The sequence below is a fragment of the Falco punctatus genome (genome assembly GCF_963210335.1).
Source record: "Falco punctatus genome assembly, chromosome: 11".
NCBI lineage: Eukaryota > Metazoa > Chordata > Aves > Falconiformes > Falconidae > Falco > Falco punctatus.
In genome coordinates this window covers 4,467,410-4,486,100 of record NC_137591.1, presented here as the reverse complement: position 1 = coordinate 4,486,100, position 18,691 = coordinate 4,467,410, and the positions used below count along the sequence as shown (strand labels likewise).

Below are 18,691 nucleotides of genomic sequence, written 5' to 3'. Positions count from 1 at the left end.
GGGACTGCCACATATCATCGCTAATGAAACCTCCGTTTACATTATACGGTCCTTTTCCCACTCGCAGCATATGCTCACTGGAAAAAAAATATTACTGCTTGTAGCCCCATTGCAGGATCTTTTTTTTTTTTTTGCACTTCAGACTAGTCTATAATATACGATAGAGCGCCAACGCTTTCATTGACATATAGCTTGTTCACTTGGATGTCATGAGGTAGCAAACAAGTGAATCTAAACAACGCAGCTAGCTAGTTATATGGCTAATCTGGTGGGTTGCTTTGATTTCATAAATAAATTAGTTTAGTATCCTGAACAGGGAGAGAAACACGAACCAGTGATCATAACAGCACTGCTGCCCTTCATTAGCAAGAGGGCCTTGCTCAATTAGAAATGCCATTTGTTTTGATTACAAGGTTTTATGCTAGTAGAACCAAATTTTACCCAAATACATCAATGGAGTAAGGACTTGTATAAAGAACCACAGCCAGAGATGTTTTCCAGTTGAAATACTGGACACAGGCTAGATGTTAAGGGGTGTAGGTAAGGTACCAAGGACTGGGAGAAGAGCTGGGGGTGCAGACCAGTACCCCCCAAGGGTGTCCTGTGTTAGCACTAATTGCTGCCAGCTCATTGCTGAGAGTGTACCAGATGCCAGCGTGAGTTTTGCTTGGGAACAAACTGCAGAAATTTTTTTTTCCTTCCCTTTTGGATAGAAATAGCTCATTAAATATTTATTTTTTCAATGAAAAAGTCACTTTGAAAAAATAAAAGTTAATATTCATCCTTTTAACAGGTGGTGGGTTCAGAGCAGCCGTGTTCTTCGTACACATCAGAACCAGAGCTTGGACATGAGCTGAAACTGTTTAAAAGTTTAAAAGCACCTGGAACTGCATGACGGGCAAAAAAGAAAAAAAAAAATAAGTGCTTCAATTAAAATAAATACAAATCCCTCAAAACTTGAGAAAAGTAATGTGTGAAATAGCAGTATTTTAAAAGAAAAAAGAGCATTTAAAGTATTTCAGGTGTTATTTGAAATCATATTTAAACTAAAAGCCTCGTAAAATAATTAAGCAAGATGGCACATGAAATCTTTAGATTCCACAGAAACATTTTTGTCTTTGAACTCAGTTAGCCAGAGAGCGGCAAAAGACTTTAAGACTTTACAAAACGTCCTTCAAATTTTCAGTGTCACTGCACAGCCCATTTGCTCTATTGCAGAAGGATAAGCTAATGATTAGCCCAGTGCTTTGACATTATCCCTGAGCTAGTTCACACAACTCTTCAACCTGCTTACATCCTGCTTCTTGCTCTGTGAATGGAGGTGGTGGCACTTCTTTTCCTACAACCTGTTGGGAGGGCAAATGAAGACTCTAGTGCTGTGGTAACAGGACCACACAGGCTTTTTAGACAGACCAAAGCACCCCCATGAGCTGGTTTTGTGGTCCTAGTCTCCATGGAACCGGAATTATGAATGAAACCACTGTGTATACAGGCAGGTTAAAACTCCAGGGAGTTTTGCTGCACTTTTTTTTTTTTTTTTGGAGCCGGGTTGACAGATGCACTAGAGGCAGACCCTTCCACCTGGGTAAGTCACTTCCTTGGGTCATAACATTTCTATTTATGGAACCTATTTTAGCACTTCTTAAAAAATTGCCTACAATTAGTGCTGCTAAAATTGTGTGTTCAGCAGGAGGAAAAGTAATGCCTTGACACAGCATGGGAGAATTAGAGCCAACTGAAAGAAATATCATCTCACCTTGAACTTTAGGCGAAATGAGACACTTCTTCTAGTGACAGAAAAAATCATTGGAAAAAGCTGATGCAAGTGGCAGAGAGATGGTGGACAAGTGTACTTTGAAGTACTGAAGATTTTCAAGATCTATCAGCTAAAGTGCTCAGACCCCTGCATGGACAATAAAGTACAGAATTTCTCCTTATCATTGCTCTGTTGAGCCTGGTTACCTGTATTTCACTAAGGTATTCAATTAAAACACCCAATCCAAAAATGAAAGCTTAAAAAAAATAAATCCAACACACACTGCTTCTATTGCATCCCATATTTACCAATTTTGGCAGATAAAAACGTGACTTATTTGGCCCAATTAACGCATGGTGTGTTTCAAAGAACATGGTGCCCACGGTCACATTTGTCATGATCCTTCAAGCACAAGTGCAATTTAGTCTAAACCAGCCAGATTCTTTACTCAGCATTCAGGATATTGAAAGCATGATCCCACAGCACCAAAGTCAACTTATTTTATGCCACCAACATCAGTATAAACAGAAGTAAGCATTAATTTGTGTCACTCATGTACGGATCAGGGAAGAGCTGTTCCAAGCCTCTAAAAAAAATATAGACATGCATGGACATTTGGAGTACAGTGCGAGGGAAAAGGAGGTACTTGGGCTATATACACTCCCTGTAAAGGTGATTGAGGACCTGGGCACAGTAAATTGGGAAAATATCACTCAGTAAGATTTGTAAAGTATTTTGTTGAGTTTTAGAAAGTGACTCAGCAGTGTTTTCTTATGTGGAGACTTGCTTGGAGGGACCAGTTTCAAGCATCCTTCTTGTAGTGTCATCTCTATCAAAGTCAGGGTGCCCTGCCAACACATTTACTCTAGCTACGGTACGGTTTATGTTTGACACTCCAGTGGGAACATGCTCCCAAAGTTTTGGCAAACATGACTCAAACAGTTGGACAGAGGACCAGTCGTGCTTTTCATAATTACTTTTTATCCTCAAAATAATCTATCAACAAAACCAGTATGGGCAAAGAGAAAGAATAGTCAAATTTCTATTTGTTCTTATGTATAAGGTAGTAGTAGCAAGGGGACTGGGGCAGGGGGGCATTCCAGGGTGGCAAGCTCTCTACAGAAACAGAGCAGATACCCTGGCCTAAAGCTTGCAAGTTTTACTTATCTCCCACTCCAGCCTGAGCTGTTGTCATCCACGTGCCAGTGGCTCCCTCCAGCCCTGCTGTGGACTATGAGGCATAAGATATCCATTGAGGGAAGGGATATACAAGCACTTATTTTGTGCAATAGATCAACAAGGAATACAGTTTAAATTTTGATCATAAGGCAATGGACATTTGCTATAGATTTTATCCATAAAAAAAAACCCCTGTCAAATCAATTCAAAGAAAGAGTTGAGACTTCCTGGCTCCTGGCCCTGTTCTAGGTCCACTACCCCTGACTCAGTTGTCCTTGCAATAAATACAAATAAACTGTTACAAAAATAGCATCAGGCTTAAAAATTCTTAGTTGAGTTCCCTTAGTATGCTGTGGCAAAGTCAAATCTGTGGGGGTAACATATTTTCCTTACCTCTTTGGCTGGTGCCCTCTGTCGTGGCAAAGCACTCTCCAGATGTCGAGCTCTGGCATTTCAAAGGACACAGCTTGTTTGGGATCAAAATACATGGCAGTTGTTGCCCTTTCTATTTAGGCCTTAAGCCTTGAATCAACAGTAAGAATCCTGGACATGGGAAAATACAGTGCTGACAAATACGTAATTCAATTAAATAGGCTGACATTGTTTAAGCAATAGCCCTTTCCTCTGATGCATCTCTTTCAGAACTCTTTGTCTTAATATTATGGCCTACTTGAAACACTCAAGCTCATGAATGGATTAAAGAGGGTTTCATTTGTTTTATTTATTATTTTTACTGCTCTGCTTGGCTTTTTGCAAACAGGGGAGGCACAGTCCTCATTTAGAATTCACTGTAACATGCACATTCTTCCCTCCTCCTCTGTTGAGAGTAGTGGGGAAAAAAACCACAAAAAGACCGTAACTGTTTCAAAAGTACCAAAACACTTGGGTAAATCACCATCAACATTGACCGATTAACAAAAGCAGCTTTAGAGTACAATCACTTCAAAACCTGGACAGGATATGCATCTACTGCAACAGTAAGTCGCCAGATCTTAAAAAGGGGGAAGTATTTTACCCAAATTGTGTTCAAAATCATGCTAGAGAATCAATATTACATATTTACCTTTTTATCTTGCATTCTGCTTATATTCAGTCTTTGATTTTAAAAAGCGAGTCCTCTCACTCTCCCAAACATGATCTCAGTATCGTACTACCTCGCTGTGATAGTTGTGTATCCCTTGAAATGCATCAATGTTGCATTATATCAACAAGGACTCAAGCTTCCATTTATCTTCAAATATTTCACAATCCACTGCAGTATATTCTCAGTTGCAATTTTTCCTTTCAAGTTTGGCCACCATGTGTGTAGCATTAATTTCTCTGTTCACATGTAATTCATTCAGGGACTTACACCAGCTGAGAACCACATATGGAGGCCCAGATTTACAGAGCTTTTATTTTGTGCCATGGAAGCCTACAAGAAACAATTTTCTATTTGAATATTGAGTGTTTACAGAGGTCTTGTTGTTCACTAGAGACAGCGGATTATGAAATCATATTCTGCAAGAATCCTATCCAAAAAAACCTGACTGTAACATTTATTAACTCCTCTTTGTTCAAGTGCTCACTGGGTTCTTACAGGGCAATTGAACATGGCTTCTCCTCTCTCAGGGTTTGTTGTTCATTATTATTATTTACCACTTTTTAAAAACTCTTGGTCCAGCTTCAGCCAGTTTCTGTTGTGGCTGCCATTAGAACTTAGGGTGCCCAAGGCATGGCAGCAGAGACAGAGGTGAGGAGCGGGACGTGAGATGTGGGTCTCAAGTAGACCAAATTGTGTGTGCTCTAAAGCTTAGCACAGCTTTGCTCCTGCTTCTTCTGGAGCTGAAGATATGCGCAGGGGTCTTTTTTGGTGAGAAGCAGCCAAGAAATTGTGTGAAGGGTATTCACACCATACAGCTCACTAAGGTCTCCAGTGTAGGTACCTGTATCAGGCAACTGATATTTGGGGTTGAGAATGTGCTCCTGTTTTATTACATTTGAATCAGATCCAAATGGAGATCTCTAAGACCCTTCTGTGGTGCTCATTTAGGCTTGTTTTGAAAAAATAATGACACATATTGAGTGACTAATGTCCCACATAATTAATCCTGTAGCTCCTTATTTATCAAGATTTCAAGGGGAATAGAGCATTTTGATGGAAAGCAAGAAATCTGAAGTTAAACCTAACACAGGCAATAATCCTTGGAGAAGTGCCTCAGGGTTAAGCTTACCTGTGTCAGAGACCTGGAGGAGGCACTGCACACCTCTGGTCATTTGGGAGGGGAGCTGGGCGTGGATCCCCAGCCTCCCAACAGGCTTCTCCTTCCATCCCCCAGGGTCACCCCCTCCTGATTGCTACCAGAGGTAGCAGAGTGGGGTGGACATGGGGTCTGGTCCTGGAGAGCCCTGACAGCCTCCCTAGTGAAGGACAGAAAGCATAAATGGACTTTAATGAGAGATCACACGTGGCCTCCAATGTATCGGTTTAAATCAAATGTTAGCAATTGTCAATTTCTTCGTTCACCCAAGACCCAAATCCTGTAAATACAAGGACCCTAAAAAGACCCTGAAACAGGCTTTAGCGCACATATATGGAAAACATACTAAACTATAAATACTGTATATCATATGGCATTGAGATTATCTAATTTCATTTCATAACAGGTGATAAAATGACCAGTCAGCTGATGTGCAGAATGAAATGCCAAACCAACAATTCAGCCAGCCTTAAGATGGCTCTGAGGTTTCACCATGTTGTATCGCATCCCTAAAAATAAGCACATACCTGTTTCACTGACATGAGAGTGTGGACACTGTGGGAATATGTGCAAGACTAGATCTGCCTTCAGAGCCAGAATTTATCCCCATTTTTCTGAAGCTACATTAAAGGTGAGGAAGCTAGATTAGGAGGACATAAATAGTGCCAGAGGAGAAATTTTGAACCCTCTATTTATTTATTTCTGTGAAAAAGGTATTCTAATTCCTCAGCTTTTGCCGATAGCAGAGGTTCATCACTACAACTCCTAAGCTCTACTGTAATACAATGAGAGAACTTCATTGTCTACTCATGACTAGCACACTTTCATCCATTTCTGCCATTACTACTAAAATTGCATAGTCACTGCAGAGACCACAGCTCTACTGTTCTGCTCCCTATAACTGCGAAGGGCTCCTACACCACCAGTGAGATATCAGCCCTCAGAAACAGAAGATCAGCACTTTGAAGACCAAAATCAAAGTTACTGATATATTTCTGAGTTGAAGACAAGGGATTTCATCATTTGCTGAATTCATGGTGACAAAGAGGAGCCCCCAGGGAACTGTTGAAGATTGTCTCTAACAGAAATCACAAAGCGATCTGCAGTGATGTTTGAATGTTCATATGCTGAGACAACATAGTGGATATAACCTTTTTGGAGGTACTGGAAGTTGAATGAACTTTGGAGTAATGCAAGAGATTCAAACCACATAAAGCTTTAAAAATTAGTCTAAATCCAAAATCAGCTTATTTCAAAGTTAAACACCAATGTCATCATCTCCAATTTTGCGGGGGCTTAGCCCCAGAAGCAGAGAGATCATCAGTCCACAGACCAATTTCCCAGGAAAGAGCTGGAAAGTAGTTTTGTTGGCTCATTTAAAATTAGCTTGGGTACAGCAGTTATGAATATACTGTGCAGAAAATTGTGCACTGAATGATAAACAAATAGGTTGCTATGATTTGATGCTATTTTAATAGCTAGTGATTAACCAAATGAATGCCATTTGGTCTGGCCTGATTTGCCAAATGGTTCCTCACTCCTACCATCCAGGCAGTTGTGAAGTAGCGTCCATACAACTATGTGCTATTACCACGTTAAACTCCAATAAAATATTTTTGAGAGGAATAGTAGCATATTGTAGGGTATATACTTACATATCAATCCCAGCACTGATCTTGGAGCTGGCTGAGGGAAGAGCGTTTTCTAGCAAGCTGTGCTGAAGGTTTGTCTTTGACGCGAAGTTAATGTCCTTGGGGTTGTCTTCATCAGAAACATTGAGATACTTCAAACAGATACATGTTTAAGATCCCCCATTCACCCCAAAAGCATCTGCTGAGACAAACTCAGATTAACATGACTCTAGCTAGTCTGGACAAACTGCTTCCTGGCCTCAGTTATCAAGAATGGATCATCTGATGAAGCCAAGAGCTTGCCATACTCCCATGACATCTTGATTCTCTGTGCAGTGGTTTTCAGCTTGAGGACTGCTAAGTGGTGACTTATCCCCAGATTCATCGAGACTGAATGCCTGCAAAGGACAATGCACTACTAATATTAAACCAGAAGCAGAACAGGATCAATTTTTTTCCTGTTTCTTGTCCAGTCTGAAATAGGTTTATTTTGTGCCCACCACCAGTGTAGGCAGAGATCTTTTCCCAGATACACCCATGCTAGCTGCACAGGTGGTGGCCCTGAGATGTTCATCCTTGCTTTTCACTGGAGATCGCCCCGAGATGATGGGTGCAAGTGCTGTCAGCTGTTAGCCCAGGCAGGGTGAACGAGGTTAGCAAAGATGCTGCTGCCCAGCCTGGGAACGAAGCTTCTGCATTTCAATAACAGCAGCTACAGCAGAGCTCATCCTGCCTTGAACTAGATTGAATTAATGAACTAGAGAGATGCATTACAGAGTCCACTTTATTATTTTATGTCTAAATCTTGTTTTATCTATATTACTTGGAATTTTGCCTCTATTTTTTTTTAACATGGGTTATTTTTATGAAAGAACGCTAATTGGCACCTCAGTGCTGACAGAAGTATGTCTCAGGTATACAGGGCCAATGCCTCGTTGTGTCCCTTCAGGGTGCATTAATTAGCACTACTGCACTGGCTCATGTTGCTGCCCAGTTCTAGCTAATGCCAGAGGTTAAGCTGTCCCCTGACTGAGCCACCAATTTCAACTCTGAATAGCTCTTCGTGTGCATGATGCATGTTAGTACTGCTCTTATTGGGGTGCTGATGCTGAACAAATGAATTTCAGAGCGATATCGCAAAGGTTTACCATTGCTCCAGCATTAATTTTCTTTTACTTTACTATTTTTTTTACTAGCAATTTACTCTGTACCACAGATAAACAAAAAGGTAAAGAAAAATATTGACATTTAATGTAAAAATTCCCACTTCCTTGAAAAATGGATTTTAAAAAAAGAAAAAAAAAAGGATGGTTGATTTTCTTACTCAGTTATTTTAATGATCCTCACTTAAACTTCTCCAGGTCCTTTACAAATTACTCAGACCCAATGTTACAAAATGCTTTAGCATGTGTATTACTCTGTGCAGACAGTTGGGGATCACCTTGTGTACTTTAAAAAAAAGTGCAGGTTAAAATGCTTTGCTGAATTGCACAAAATAGCAGAGTAATTTTTATCCCTATTCTATGAAAGATGAAATGGGAACATTGAAGGGTTTAATGTCAGCATTATCAGAAGACTCCACAAATTGTGGTTTCTTCCACCTTCTGGGACTGACTGTCAGAGGCACCAGGCAACACCACCTTCTTCTGCTCCTGTGGCTAGACAATGCTTCCTTCTTCCCCAGACAAGCACCATTCCTGCCTTATCGGAGAAATTTGCATTTCATTTCTCCATTACATGAGATAGCGGCGTTGTGTGGCTGCACAGAGAGGGGCTTTGTCTCCTAACCAAAGGCAGGCAAATAACTAGCTATTGAAATTTAAAAGGAAAGGAATAATGTGACAAAATGCCACGTTGCTGGAATGCTTCTGCTCATGAGTGTGCCTGCACAGATGGAGCAGAGCCTTGTCACCAGTGACCTTGTTCGCTCTTCCGCACCAGTTGCATTTTCCAAGTTCCTTACTCCTGCAGCTCCGGACCTTCCCTTCTCTGTGGTATTGCAACTTGCCAGCACACATCTCTGAAAGGGAAGTCTTGAGCAAATCATTTAAAAGGGGGTGGGAAATCACAGAGGAAAATTATATCACATCAATGTGAAGCTATCTCTCTGTTGTTGTAGTATGATTATATCACCTGCCCTTCAATGACTGGCAATTTCAGGCTGCCTCATCATTGCAGACAGATGCTCCAGTGCTACCAAACCACAATATTGAATCACCTGGTCCTATGCAGTAGTTCAAAATCAGCCATTCATAACAGGATTTTTAAAATGCAATTTTTGTAAGAAATTAGGATTAGATAAATATTTCACATTTTTTTTTTATCATTAACTAAAGTAAACATGAATCCAAATGACAAACTGGATCATAAGACACCCAGAATGTTGGGAGTGTATTGACATTGCCCAAAACTTCAGGCACAGCAGCTAAATGAGCTATTGTAACCTGCCCTGGCAGAAGAAACACAGTGGCATGAGCTAGCCAAGGTGTAAGACCACTGAGGAGCTCAGGATGTATTTTCTGCTTATTAGCATGTATCAGTGCTTATGCCACCTCAGTGTTATCTATGATAGCATTTGCAACTGTACTTGCCTCACACTAGCATAACGTGTTACTGCTCACACTGATAAATCCATTTGGTCCATTTCTATTCTCCTGTATGCTTTCTCCCTTCCTTTCCATCCTGCTCGGTGTCTGGGATCTGTGTTTGGCAATTACAGTAAGCCTAGATTACATTTCTTTCTGTTGGGTTGCAGCAGGGGAAGGGTGAGATGCCATCACAGAAGGGTTTGTGACAAATCCTCAGCTATGGGTGTATTGTGCAGAGGATGGGGACTCTGCCTGTGACCCCATCAGCACTGGCATGCTCCAGTGCTACTGAACCACCGTTCATAATCACCTGTGCTCATCAGGGCACTTTCAGGGCTGCTCTACATCCCTCTGCTGTGCCTCACCTCTGGCAGGTAGCAATGAATACAAATAGCTATGAATACATGGGCTCAAACAGCCTTACAGCAGGAGAGCATCTGCACGGGAAGCTCAGCTTTCAGCACCCCTTCTGTCCTACTCAGCACAGCAAGGCAGGAGAGACAACATGTCACACCAGGTCCCCAGTATTCCTGGCTTTCGGTCTAAGAGCTTCTTTAAAAGTCAGATTAAAAAGCATCATACCAAGAGAATTATTCTCCAACACTTAGCCCAGTCTTAACCAGGTAAGCTACTTCAGCCTACAGCATAAGGAAAGATGGCAGGATCACACAAATTGCAATTAACTTGCTAAAGTAGGTCAGAACTGTGTGTATTGCAGTGCAGGGGTACTCTGGCTTTAATGATTTCAAATATTTTGAGAAGTAAACTGAAAACACTTAGTCAAATTAAGTGTTTTCTTTAAGCTGTCAGCATTGCAAGCATTGCCAAGATGAACAGGATAAATTGGATTAGATGCAGTCTATATGCTTTGAATCCTAATGGCAAAGGATCCAAAATGTAAAGTGCTGCACAAAGGCAAAGCAAATATTAAATATTGTCTGTAAAGCAGCAGATCTCAGTTTACTGATTAGCCAAATAGTTTGAAAAAGCATGACTCATCTCTAGAGAAGCAGAGTGTTGCTGCTGGCTCCCATGCAACCCAGTTTGTGACAGCGTGACAGTCTCCACCTGCTAAATGATGGGGTTTACAACTGGGGAAACAGCGTGATTTTGATTCAGCCCAGGATAAGTCCTGCTGCTGCAGTCTGGGCCAAAACAATGCAGGCTTAAATATAGACTCAAAAAAATACATGCAGAGAGTAACTGAGGTTAATTGTGAAGTGAAATTATGTTCAAGGTACCCACATGAGTCTCAGGCCAATGGTTGTCAGCAGGCAGGGATGGTTAGGAACTCAGAGAGCAGTATGAGGTGATAAAGGTGGATGAAGAGCTTCATCAAAAGAGCAACTAGTCACTGCACTTGTCTCTCCCTCAGAGCTGGAGGAAGGTGCCCGCACAAGGACCATGCCTTGGTGAGCAGCAGAGAGCACGGGTCCAGAAACCCACACAAACCAACTGAAGAGCTGGAAACAGAGCTATAAAAATGTGGGTTGTAGGGGGTTCGCTGGTGGTGGGAGGGATAATCACAGCTAAAGTTTTGAAGGGAGCACGCAGAGATCTGACTGTCACCTTCTGTCCCCTCCAGCCCTCAACAAACAGGATGCAAAGTCCATTTCACAGACAGACTATGCTCCAATTTTGCAGGTTTTTGCCTCCATTTGAGAGCTGCTCAGAACCTTTCCCCTCTACTGGATAGAAACCATCCTTTAATTGCTAGCCTGAATTTTCTCATAGGAGTTTAAGCCTGTTTGGTTTTGTGCCAATAGTGCCTATTAGCCTAAATAGTCTAGGGTTTATTTACCCCCACTGTTTATTTCCTCAAGATACCTGGAGGTAACTCTCCCTCTCAGGCTTTGTTTTGCTGAGTTCAATAAGCCCAACTCTTAATCCTCTCTAATGATAGACCCCTCATTCTTCTGATCATGCTGTTAGTTTTTCTCTATGCTTGTATTGGTTGGACTTTGTCTTTCTGGGTCTTGTGTGTCCAGATGATGCCTGCCCAGTGCTCTACAACAGACAATACTTAATTCATGCTGGAAATTCATGACTGACTGGAGATATGAGCACTAAGCATGGCAGAGTTAAGGCTAAAAGGTCTCCAAGTTGCCTCGCTTACCCCACACCTTTACCCTCATCCACCAGCTCCTAAAACAAAGCACAAAAAATTGGCCAACGTCTTGGAAAATTAAAGTTAATGTCAAAATCAAGAATAAACCCCAAATAAGCCATTTACTTCAGCCACATGAATACAAATATCAAACAAGAGTATCTGAAACATCAACAAATTATGATAAGTAGCTAAAACACAGAAGTTGTCATCACCATGTCTGGACATAATTTTGACAAGTCCTCAGATAAATCTCCTCCATCGCCTTTTTCCACAGAAAGTTGGTATTTTGAACAGAAATTCTCAAGTCAAAAGATATACATCAATTTTTAGTTCTAGCAAAAAAAAAAACCAAAAAAAAAAACCAAAAAAACACAAACCACCCAAAAAACTAGACATACAAAGCAGATGCTTTTCGCTTAAGCTTTTTCACATAAAAGCTTATTCTTTCATTATGAAGTTGGTTCAAAAATTTTCTGAACACTTCTAAACAGTAGCAGTAAATATGTTTCCCAGTGGAGACAGACTACAGGTGCATGTTAGCATCTGTTCATCTGATGGTGTACAATTCCTTTAAAAATAATAAAAGGCTTCTGTTTAGTTAGGGAGCACCACCAAACATCATAGAGGGATCAGCTTCAAAGTTCAGCTTTAAAAATGTACTCTATTAAAATAAGAAATATCAGTTATGTAAGGAAAGATGTTTACATGTAGCATTCAATCCTGTAAATTGAGCAGGTCTCAATGCTGTACCAAAGAGACTTTTTGTCATGTCCAAAATCAACTACATCTTTAATTAAAAAAAAAAAAAAAAAAAAAAAAAAAAAGGCTCTAAGAAAACTGAAGGCATCTCAGGGAATAGTTTTTAGAGGATCCAATAGGAAAAGACCAAACTTCCACAAATGCTCAATGCAGCTGATCTCAAGGTAGATATATATTATTCAACAGCAACTAGGAGCCATCCACTTAGAGAAGACATACCCATGAGGAGCAGTATTCATATGGGCAGTGCAACACTGGCAGTGATTAAAAAGTCTGCTTTGCCTAACTGAGCTGCTGGGAGAAAGAGCAAAACAGCAAGGAAAGCTCTTTCCTATCCCAGAAGATGCTGCCATCACAGGTCGGGGAAGAAACCCTAAAAGTAGATGGAGAAGGAAAGAAGCAGGTTTTGAACTTGAAAGAAAGATTAACATGTTGGAGGAGTTCTCCATGCCAACGGCTTGAACAATAAACTAATTTTAATAATAAGTTTGATACCTGTACTACAGTAGAGTAAGTTGCTGTGGTAGAGAACTGAGTGATACCAGGTCTGGACAAGGCATCTCCAAAACACCAGTAAAAAAATTGTTTCTTTTTTCTCCCCTGTACAATGAACGCATTTTAGAAGATGATACTCTCTTAATGGTATCATAGTGGTATCCAAGCATACATGAGAAGAGAAGCAGGGAGAAACTGTGTCATGTTCCTTTATGTATTTAAGCATGGTTTCAAAATAAAGTCAGGACAGTTGCATAGCAAAGAAATTGCCCAGAAAAATGTAACATTTAAATAGTGTCTCCCTTTAAGACAACAAAGATAATACGGTACCCTGATTTGGAGGAATTTACTCCATGTAATTCAACGCAGCAGCCATAGAGGTTCAGGATGCAGTCCTGGAAATCTAAATGGTCTGAAATCCCTCCTCAAAACAGACTATTTAGTGTTTGTTTAGGATGCCTGCGCAGTAAGTTACCATCTTGTGTCATTGCACAGTTGTGCATGCAAGTCCAGCAAAACCAAGGGGAGTAAATGCAACTGTCTGACCTCCAGATAGAAGCACTTCTGCAACACAAACTCACAAGCTACTGAGTTACAAGTTTCAAAATAATAAAAAAAAACCCACCAACCCCAAACTCATATTTTTTAAATTACTCTGTGAGAATTCTAAATGCTGTGTTTGTGATAATGAACAAGGAAGAAACAGGACCAACATTTAAAACAAGTAGCTTGTATTCTGATTTTCCTTTCTAAATGTGTGCCAGAAGTCACAAATGAAATTAAGACAGTCTTTCATTAAAGTCACTTTAATAAATTAAAAAAAAAATAATATTAAATCAGTACCTTTAGGCCAAACTTTTATAGAAAGTCCAGCTATTGAATAGGATGGTGTAACCCAAAATACTGGTCTTTGAAGGGATAAAAATCAGCTTTTAACAACTATAGCTGCTTCTGCAGCTGCAGGGAGAACATTTTCTTTATGTCAATTTATATTTCATTTCCTTCAGCTCAATAGCTGATTCATTCAAGTTCAGACACTGATGAGGAGTTGAGACGCAGGAATGTTTGTTTTCTCTTCCAAATGATGAGAGCAGACCAGTGTTAAAGCATGATCTGCTGCTTCTACATCCTTGAGGCACCAATGGTGACAAAATCATCTGATTAACTCAGGGCATTTTTCCTTTGTCAATAATTTAGCAAGTTTTACAATACAAGATATTTACCTTAATTTTCTGATACATCTAGCAAATTTCACACAGCTTGAGCTTGCAAATAAAATGCCTTCATAAAGCTGGTGGTTTGTGATTTTGTGTGAATTACAGTTTTCATCTGAAAGCACTTTGTCATGAATCACAAATGAAAAAAATCATCACAGTAATTGGAAAGATCAAGCAGCATATCCTAAGATGATGCAGGGCAAACAGGGGCAAGTAGAAGTCCCAAGGTCAGTGGGGAGACAACAGAGGCTCTGCAGGATTCACAGGTCTCAGTGATTTAAGTTACACCTCCTTGCTCAATCCCCTTTGGTTGAGCTAGATTTAAGCCTTCCAGAGTGAAGTGTGAGATGATTTATTAAAGGGGATCTATCGTCTCCTGGTATCTTCTCTACAGACCTAGACATCTTCTTGATTTGTATTAAGTTACATTATTATGTGTATAGGCAATGCATTACCCACCTGTTCCTCACAAATGGGTACCAAATGTCCTGTCCTGCCACAAACAATGAGACTGAACCTCTCCCAAGCAACATAACTCCATGCCAGAAATGCAGAAAAAGTTTTAAAACATACTACTTAAATCACAACAAAGATGCCCAACAATTTAAATCACCTGATTCAATTAATTCTCGTAAATAAGGGGGGGGGGGGGGGGGGAGTGGAAAGGGAGAAGGAAGGTTTGAACATTGCCAGAAAGATGAAAAGTCTACCCTACCAGTATGCAGATAGGAGAAGGATCTCCAGATTGCATCCAACTGGGAAAACTGAGACACCCTGACTTTTGTCCTTTGTGTCACCCCATGTGTCAGAGCCTGGGCAGCTGCATACATCAGCTTTGTGCCAACACCGTCAGCATCCATTGCACAGAGGTGCTCAGAAGCGATTCTGGCTGATCCTCCCCCTCCAGACACCCATCCTTGCCTGCAATCCCAGTTGCAGCTCTGGGTCTCACTGCTCATCCACATAATCTGGACAAAATGGCAAGGGAAGATAAGGGAGAAATTATGTCCAAGTGTAATTGAAAATTAAGCAAAAATACTATTTTTCTTCACATTCTAGCGACAAGCTGCCCCCACCCCGCCAACAACAGCAATGTGGCACCTGTGTTACAAACAAGTCATCTTGACCCATACCCTTAAAGAGGCACCATATTTAGTCATTTATACTCACAGTCCGTTGATTTATTATCACGGTCAATCATTCAGTACCTGTTTGAGTCTCTCTGGCTTACAAATGCCTGTTAGAAAGTAGACAGCACACAAATTTTGCATTATTAAGCATGTTCATCTGTGGTTTCTAGTCATGCTTAATTTTATTTCCAGTCACATTGAATTTTATTACCTGAGCTTTTTTTCCCATCAGGTAAGATAAAGATGTTGTACCATCAAGTGAGAGTCAACTTTCCAGAGTGAATTACAGTTTTTCATTACATTTTCAGGGTCTGCAGATAGCTAGAAAACTAAATAGTTCAGCAATAGACCAAAGCATTCAGCCAAACTTAAAAGTTAGGTGTCGAACGCTCATGTTGTTGTTTACAAGCCTGATCAGTCCATAGTCACGGCAATGGACTCCCACCAGGGAAAGGAAAGCTCATAAGGAAATCAGTGGAGGCGCAGCTTCACCAGATGCCTGAACCCATGGAGAAGACTGTGAACTCAAACCATCTATAAAAATATATTCAAAAGAATAAAATTTCTGTTTTCACCAAAAATCACATTTTATATTCCTGCTGTAGAAGAGCTGATTTTCCCTGCATGAGCTGGAATGGTGCCCTACAGTACTCCCTGCATCCCCAGGTGGCACACCAGAGCATGGACCGCTTTCTGATCCTACAAATGAAATTCTAGTTATAAGTAGCATTAATTATAGAACCAGAGTCATGGTCTGCAACCAGGCAATACTGATTACCCTGGTCCTGCATGGCCTGCTTAGAGGAGGAACTCCCCTGAATCACCCAGGCTTCAAATGCAACCTCTAGGAAGAGGCACATTTAAAAAAACACATTAAGATGACAGGTTTATGGAAATAGCAGCAGACATTTCTCTGCATACATATAATTTCAGAAGGTCTATCCTTAGAAAAAATAATAAGGAATGGCAAAAACCCCCCACCCAGCCTTTCCCAGTTTTGTCTACATGCTGCCTCCCAGTCCTGTAAAAGCTTAGACTCATGGTTCCCCTCTATGAAGGGTTTTTTCAAATTGCCCGTGTTCTGCCCCAAATCCTGCAGCCAGTTGTTCCTGCTGACGAGTTTCCAGCAGCCCCCAAGTTGAGAGGGGTCTCAGTTTTACTACTGACTAGTCACCAGCTGAAACTTAGGCCATATGAATGAGGCCCCATCTGACAGCCTTATTAACACAAATGATTTTTATTCTGCATGCCTGGGTAAGCCATGGGCACACGCCTGCAAGATCAAGGCCTTAGTCATTAATAACTTGGGCAATCTTTTCACCTAGAAGCCACACTCTGTCTACACAGAAATCTTTCTGGGAATCTGGTAAAAAGATTGATGAAAATTAAACATCTACTTAGTGAAGCTGAAGTAACCAATATATGATTAATACTTTCCAATTATATTTCAGTACAGTACATTGCTGAGTTTGTTATTACCTGCACTCTTAACACTCCATCTGCAGTGTTAAATCCATCTGTTGCTGAAAATATGACTATATCTTCAAGGGTTTCTGAATCATCATGCTGGTACCTTTTAACATAATTATAATGAAGAGCGATATTCATTATCCAGCGGAAATTAGAAACCTATAAATATGAGGGGAGGAGAGCAAGGGAAGAACTAAGGTCCAGCATTGCCCACTTTCTCCATTGATCATGTTGGCTACTCCCACTTAAAATATTGCTCTGGACTTGGGATTTAGCACCATCAGTCCCCATGGTTTCGCTGGTGTTTCACTAAGACCTGCCATGGGGACAGAGTCCCTCAGCTTTATTTTGCCAGATGGAGGTGGTCAAACCTAAGAGGGTTGATGACTGACATCCACATGAGGGTGTGGAGACAGCAAAAACCTAAAGAACATACACCATAGCCAAAGCTTCTGGTGGGGCAGGACAGCAAACCTTGGGAATCCCTACCTGTGTGAGGAGGAACAGCTGTGCTGAACCAGGTCTCCTTACCATGTGGGCTGTCACCCAGCTGAGATGGCAGGGGAAAAGCTCCAGTCATTTCTACCTTGGAGAAGTATTTAAAGTAGAGGGTGCTGTTTCTAAATGCTTGGTTAAAGTGACAGAATGAATGTATCATATTTTTATGCATATATCTTAGATGTTAAAAAAAATCCTCTTTAATACAGCAACAGCTGGTTTAAATGTGGCTGCAGGTAACAGAAGGGAAAGCTTATGCCACAGTCTTCCCTGACCTCTGCTCCCCTCCCACCTCCTTCCCTCTGCCCTGTCAGGATTCCTCCTCGCAAAACCAGAAGGCTCCTTTTTAAAACAGTTCTTAAAAAATATGAATTATCAGAAACAATTACACAATTATGGAGAAGGTATCATCTTCACTTTCTCCCCAAATCCCACAGCAGTGTCTATTTTTGAAACTCTTAAGCAGTAAATCAGTGATGGAGATTTTTAAAGGAAGAACCCAAACTGAGCAACTGTTTTTAAAAGCCTGCAAACAAAGCTGCTTCCACCATGGTAAGTCAATGCAGATCAACAAGCCCAGGCAGAGGAGGTTAGGAGGTTTCTTCATTAGAAAAGATGTCCAGATCCTCATGAGAGCATGAAGCAGCCAGAGGGACCCTGCCAAGATCTGACCACTCCACCAGTGAACCTGCCTGCTGTCTGGGGCTGTAAGAGGTCCTCTGATGTTAAGCAAGTGTGCCTGTGCTTTTGGAACAGGAGTCTTCCTCCCTCAGGTTCTGCCCTGCAGATTTAAAGGCTTGAAATGCTTGTCAGCAGATCCAAAGGCTCTGCAAGTCCCTATTTTAGAGCTTAACAAGACTTCCTGGAGTCTAACTGGCACAAGTAACCATTTCCAGTCCTCTGATGAAAAGCTTGTACTTAAAAGGATGTGGAGTCCAACTTGCAAGGCTAAAATTTGATGAAAGATCATTCAGACTACCAGGTGAGCCATAACATTTCTGACCTGCCACCATGAATCAAAGCAGTGAGTAGAAAACCAGCTTAAAGATATATTTCTTCCCATTGTACTGCTGTAAAATACAATACAGCCCAGTCCATTGAGTAAAACCGTAAGCAGATAATGTACTATTTAGTTCATCTCTCTTGGCCTCTAACACCAGTGAGAATGAAAAGCTTTCTTAATCTCCCTGCCCCAGAAAGGTTTTATGCCTCTACATCTCCCAGTATTGCCATCCTCTATTAGATAACAAGGATAGTGTGGGGCCCTTGGGAAACCACAAACTATCCACAGGGCATAAGCTTATGAAGAATGTTATCTCTTTCTGAGGATAAATCCCTTCCTCCCAGTTTAAAAGATGGTCAAAAACCCCAAGGAGGAAAAGGCTACCCACTTCTGACCAAGGCTGTTGCATCAGAAGTGAAGCTTCTGTAACTTCCTAGAAATACAAGAGCACAAGGATGCTTTTCTGTTTGACGTTAAAAGCGGGGTGTGAGTGGAGTGTCACTCTATTGTGGTGGTTTTGGAGGCTTATGGGTTACTGAAAACAAGCTCTCTCATATCTAAAAGAAATCCACAGGGTTAATAACCAGAGGCACAAAGCTGAAATGTGAGTTTGGT

The 18,691-nt window shown here is 41.0% G+C and overlaps 1 protein-coding gene across 1 annotated transcript in view; it reads right to left on the bottom strand.

Moving 5' to 3' along the window:
• The window catches only part of LOC308071767 (FRAS1-related extracellular matrix protein 1-like), a 172,272-nt gene that overhangs the window by 59,452 nt on the left and 94,129 nt on the right, over positions 1 to 18,691 (bottom strand). The window contains 1 exon segment of the mRNA XM_080407695.1: positions 16,560 to 16,734. Coding sequence (XP_080263821.1) covers positions 16,560 to 16,734 — 175 coding nt within the window.